General features: G+C 47.3%; 1 protein-coding gene across 2 annotated transcripts in view; it reads left to right on the top strand.

Moving 5' to 3' along the window:
* OASL (2'-5'-oligoadenylate synthetase-like) overlaps positions 1–3,224 on the top strand; it is a 19,725-nt gene extending 16,501 nt beyond the window's left edge. For both annotated transcript variants that reach the window (XM_011948527.1, XM_011948528.1), the window contains one exon: positions 2,461–3,224. In XM_011948527.1, coding sequence (XP_011803917.1) covers positions 2,461–2,961 — 501 coding nt within the window. In that variant the 3' untranslated portion in view covers positions 2,962–3,224. The remainder of the gene's footprint in view (positions 1–2,460) is intronic.
* The last annotated feature ends 1,945 nt before the right edge of the window (positions 3,225–5,169 follow it).

Genomic DNA, 5,169 nt, shown 5'->3' on the forward strand with positions numbered 1-5,169 from the left:
GCTACTCCGGAGGCTGAGGCAGGCGAGTCGCTTGAACCCAGGAGCCGGGGGCTGCAGTGAGCTGAGATCGTCATTGCACTCCAGCCTGGACAACAAGAGCGAAACTCTGTCTCAAAAAAAAGAAAAAAGAAAAAATAGACAAGACCCTCCCTCTCAAAGAACTCACCCTATGTCGTTAGGAAGCAAGTCCATGAAACAAACTTACACAAAACTGCTAGAATGACCAGAGAAGACAAGATACTCTGAAAACAAAGCAAAAAAAGAAAAATACTAAGTCATATTACTATGTGATGCCAAACCTGTGGTATAGGCAGAGATCACAAAAATCTATTTTATTAACATCACACTTTCTGGCTTGCAAAGCTCTTGTCCAAGGGCTGTCTCAGTTGACCCTAACGGGCAATTCTGTAAAGTCAGAAGGTCGAGTATTATCACTATCTTTATTATTGTCATCATCATTACTATTATTGCCATTTTACAGAAGAGAAAACCGAGGCTCAGAGAGGTTAATTAACTAAGATCATTCTGCTAAGACGCAGCAGAACCAGAGGCTCTGGGGGTCTGGAAGCAGAATAAATGTTAACTAAAGTCACCAGAGAAGATTCCTTTAAAAAGTTAGGGGATGATATGAGCCCTAAAGGCCAGGGGGAGATATAGACACTCAGAACACAGGATAAGGGATGATGAGGGGCAAAGCATGGGAGGCTGGGATGAGCAAGATGTGTACCGTAACAGGAGACTGACCTGCTTGGAGCAGAAGGAAGAAGCAGAATCAGAGGCTCCGGTAAGGTACAGAGAGTATAAATGGGGACCCCATGGCCAAATGAGGAGGCCCACCCATGGGCTGGAAAATATACGCCTTTGGATTTTTCCTGAATATAAAAACCATTGTAGACTGGGGGCGGTAGCTCATGCCTGTAATCACAGCACTCTGGGAGGCCGAGGTGGGTGGATCCCTTGAGCCCAAGAGTTCAAGACCAGCCTAGGCAACATGGTGAAACCCCGTCTCTACTAAAAATACAAAACTTGGCCGGGTGCGGTGGCTCACACCTGTAATCCCAGCACGTTACGAGGCCGAGGCGGGCAGATCACGAGGTCAAGAGACCAAAACCATCCTGGCCAACATGGTAAAACCTCATCTCTACTAAAAATACAAAAAATTAGCTGGGTGTGGTGGCATGTGCCTGTAGTCCCAGCTACTAGGGAGGCTGAGGCAGGAGAATCGCTTGAACCTGGGAGGTGGAGGTTGCAGTGAGCCAAGATCATGCCGCTGCACTCCAGCCTGGCAACAGAGTGAGACTCTGTCTCAAAAAAAAAAAAAAAAAAAAAACTTAGCCAGATATGGTGGCACACACCTGTGGTCCTAGCTACTCAGGAGGCTGAGGTGGGAGGATTGCTTGAGCTTGGGAGGTCAAGGCTGCAGTGAGTTAAGATTGCGCCACTGCACACTGCAGCCTGGGGTGATAGAGCAAGGCCCTGTCTCAAAACACAAAACAAACACAGAAAACATTGTGCAAAGACTTTTTATCTTGACAAATCAGAAAACTTGGTAATGCCAGGCTTTTCTCTCTTTCTGGCTTTTCTTTCTTTCTTTCTTTCTTCTTTCTTTCTTTCCTTCCTTCTTTCTTTCTTTCTTTCTTTCTTTCTTTCTTTCTTTCTTTCTTTTTCTTTCCTTTCTTTCCTTTCTTTCTTTCTTTTTTTTCTTTTGAGACAGGGTCTCCCTCTGTTGCCCAGGCTGGAGTGCAGTGGCATGATCTCAGCTCACTGCAACCTCCACCTCCTGAGTTCAAGAGATTCTCCCACTTCAGCCTTCTGAGTAGCTGGGACAACAAGCATACGCCACCACACCTGGCTAATTTTTGCATTTTTTGGTAGAGATGGGTTTTGCCATGTTGACCAGACTGGTCTCAAACTCCTGACCTCAAGTGATCTGCCCTCCTCAGCCTCCCAAAGTGCTGGGAATACAGGTGTGAGCCACTGCACCCGGCCAAGGCTTATATTTCTTCTGGAAAGAATCAGCTAAAGGCCTGACCTTCTCCAGCATTTTCCAGGTTCTCTCCAGCCACCTGGGGCTCTCAGGCCCTGGAGTGTAGCTTCTGGAGGTGATGAGAACACAGACTCTAGAGTCTGACTGACCTCACTTCACATATCTGCCCTACTCATTACTACCTATGTGATTGGTGTTCAGCAAATTCTTTAACCCTGCTCAGACAATTTCCTCATCAATAGCATGGGGATAACCGTAGAACCCACCAACTAATAGAGATGCTCTGAGAATAAAATGCATTAAGGGCATGGAAGGTGCTCAGTATACAGCCTGGAAGGTGCTTACCACTGCCTACACATTTGCTGCTGCTGCTGCTGCTACTATTGTAAAGATAAGGACAGATGAAGGGAACATTTGCACATCAGACAGAGAAGTGTGGACTTAAAACCTCTCCTTCTCCCTCTCCCTTCCAGAGGGCACGAGATATCCATGTGACAGTGGAGCAGAGGGGTTACCCAGATTTCAACCTCATGGTGAACCCTTATGAGCCCATATGGAAGGTTAAAGGGAAAATCCGGAGGACGAGGGGCTACTCTGGCCTGCGGCGTCTGTCCTTCCAGGTTCCTGGCAGTGAGAGGCAGCTTCTCAGCAGCAGATGCTCCTTAGCCAAATATGGGATCTTCTCCCACACTCACATCTATCTGCTGGAGACCATCCCCACGGAGATCCAGGTCTTCGTGAAGAATCCTGATGGTGGGAGCCACGCCTATGCCATCGACCCCAGCAGCTTCATCCTGGGTCTGAAGCAGCAGATTGAAGACCAGCAGGGGCTTCCTAAAAAGCAGCAGCAGCTGGAATTCCAAGGCCAAGTCCTGCAGGACTGGTTGGGTCTGGGGAGCTATGGCATCCAAGACAGTGACACTCTCATCCTCTCTAAGAAGAAAGAGGGAGAGTCTCTGTTTCCAGCCAGTTAGTTTTCTCTGGGAAACTTCTCTGTACATTTCTGCCATCTATTCCAGAACTCATCCTGTCACTCTGTCCCATTGTCTACTGGGAAGGTCCCAGGTCTCACCAGCTTTATAATGAGTCATCCCAGGCCAGACGTGGTAGCTCACACCTGTAATCCCAGAACTTTGGGAGGCCGAGGTGGGAGGTGTGCTTGAGCCAAGGAGTTTAAGACCAGCCTGGGTATCATAGGCAGACCCCGTCTCTACAAAATAAAAAATAATTCACTGGGTGTGGTTGTACACGTTTGTAGTCTCAGGTACTCGAGAAGCTGAGGCAGAAGAATCACTTGAGCCAGGAGGTTGAAGCTGCAGTGAGCTATGATCACGCCACTACACTCCTGCCCAGGCAACAGAGCAAGACCCTGTGTCTAAAAACTAAAACATAAAAAATAAGTAAATCTGTTTAAAAAAAGAATTATCCCAGCCCTGCCAGGAGGAGGATGAGGAGGGGTATGAGAGACTAAATATACAAATAGACAGTGGCCACGTGACGTACAACAACAGAACTCTGACCCACAACCTTCTTTAGCAATCAACCCCAAACCATCAGGGCAATAACTGGCAGCTTCTCTAATTCCTCCCCCCCGCCCTCACTCCCATCCCGCTTCCTATTTATGACCAACCCAAGAAACCCAAATAAGCTCCCCAGACCAATCACATGGTTAGCCCTGCTTGTGGTCAGTGCACTTCCAACTTCCCCATACCAACAGCCTCAATCAGGGTATCCCTGAAGCCTTCCCATTTTCCTGCCTGTCTTTAAATCTCTGTCAAAAGCAAGAGATGGTGGCTGGTTCCTTTGCTAGAGCAAGTTGAGAATAAATAGCCTTTGTTAGTTCTCATTTGGGTGCTCTTTATTTCCACAGGGCCTAATGCTGTCCTAATGGTTATTGCTTGATCATTTGAGCTTCTCAACTCTAAGAAATGAGGACTGGGGAAACTGAGGCAAAAAGAGACAAAGGGAGACTGAGGATGATACAGTATTAAAAAAATCACCTCAACTCCTAAAACCCATACACAAACAGTACATAACAGTCAGGAAAGTGCAGGAAAATGACAGCATCTTTATTATCAAAGGATGTCATGTGATCAGGTTTACTCCAAGCAATAAAATGTTTCCTTTTGCCCTCCCGTTTTGCCTAGCTTTCTGGTGGGCTACTCACCTACCATAGCATAGAAAATGCACATTACAATTGGTTATCAGCAGCCTCTGGTCAATTTAGCAATCATAATCTGTGTATTTCCCACCTCTGCCTTCAGGGACAGAAAAAGTGCCCCCTTTCCAGGAGGTAGACAGGCTGTTCCAGTCCCCAGCTTTGTGCCCTTCATAATGCCCAGCACAGCCCACTTTGTAGGTGGTGGGAAAATTCTTGTTTAAAATAAAAAAAGAATGAAAAATTCAATGTCTTAGTCCACTTGGGCTGCTAAAACAAAATACCATATGCTGGATGGCTCATAAACAATAAGCATTTATTTCTTACAGCTCTGGAGGCTGGGAAGTCCAAGTCAAGACGCTGGCAGATTTGGTGTCTGGTGAGGGCCTTTTCCTGATTTATAGATGGCAGCTTCTCACTGAGTCTTCACATGGTGGAAGGAGCAAAGGTGTCTCTGGGGTCTGTTTTATGAGGGCCTTGATCCAGTTCATGAGGGCTCAGGCCCCATTACGTAATTGAAAGATTCTCCCCAGGGCCTGAAAGCTTAAGAGAATGAATAACTCCTCCCTCCTCGGGCTCAGTCCCAAAGCACAAGGCCACTGGCGCCAGCAGCATGCATCAGCAAGATAGCAGAAGCATGAAGAGAGCTGGCTGGAAGACACGTACCCCCTGAGGACTGAGAGAGAGGCCGTCTGGGTACTGCGTAGCAGTCACATCAGACTGAGACACTTCTTGTTTACAGGAGACTCTAAAACCCCTGCCCCGTCCTCATGTGGTGCAGACACCATTTTAAGCCTCAGCCCACCTGCACACGGGTGCTCATTAAAAGAGCGTGTTGCTCCACACTGCCTCGTGTTGTGTGTGGGCACGCTGTCGGGGTTCAAACCAATACGAGACCCTTTCACTAATTACTTCCCAAAGGTCCCACCTCCTAATACCGTCACCTTGGGAGTGAGGACTTTTTGGAAGTTATCAGTATCAAAATGGAGTCACTTATGTCAAACCCTAACAAATGCCTGTCACA

Source organism: Colobus angolensis, unplaced genomic scaffold, assembly GCF_000951035.1.
Source record: "Colobus angolensis palliatus isolate OR3802 unplaced genomic scaffold, Cang.pa_1.0 Scaffold28, whole genome shotgun sequence".
Taxonomy (NCBI): Eukaryota; Metazoa; Chordata; class Mammalia; order Primates; family Cercopithecidae; genus Colobus; species Colobus angolensis.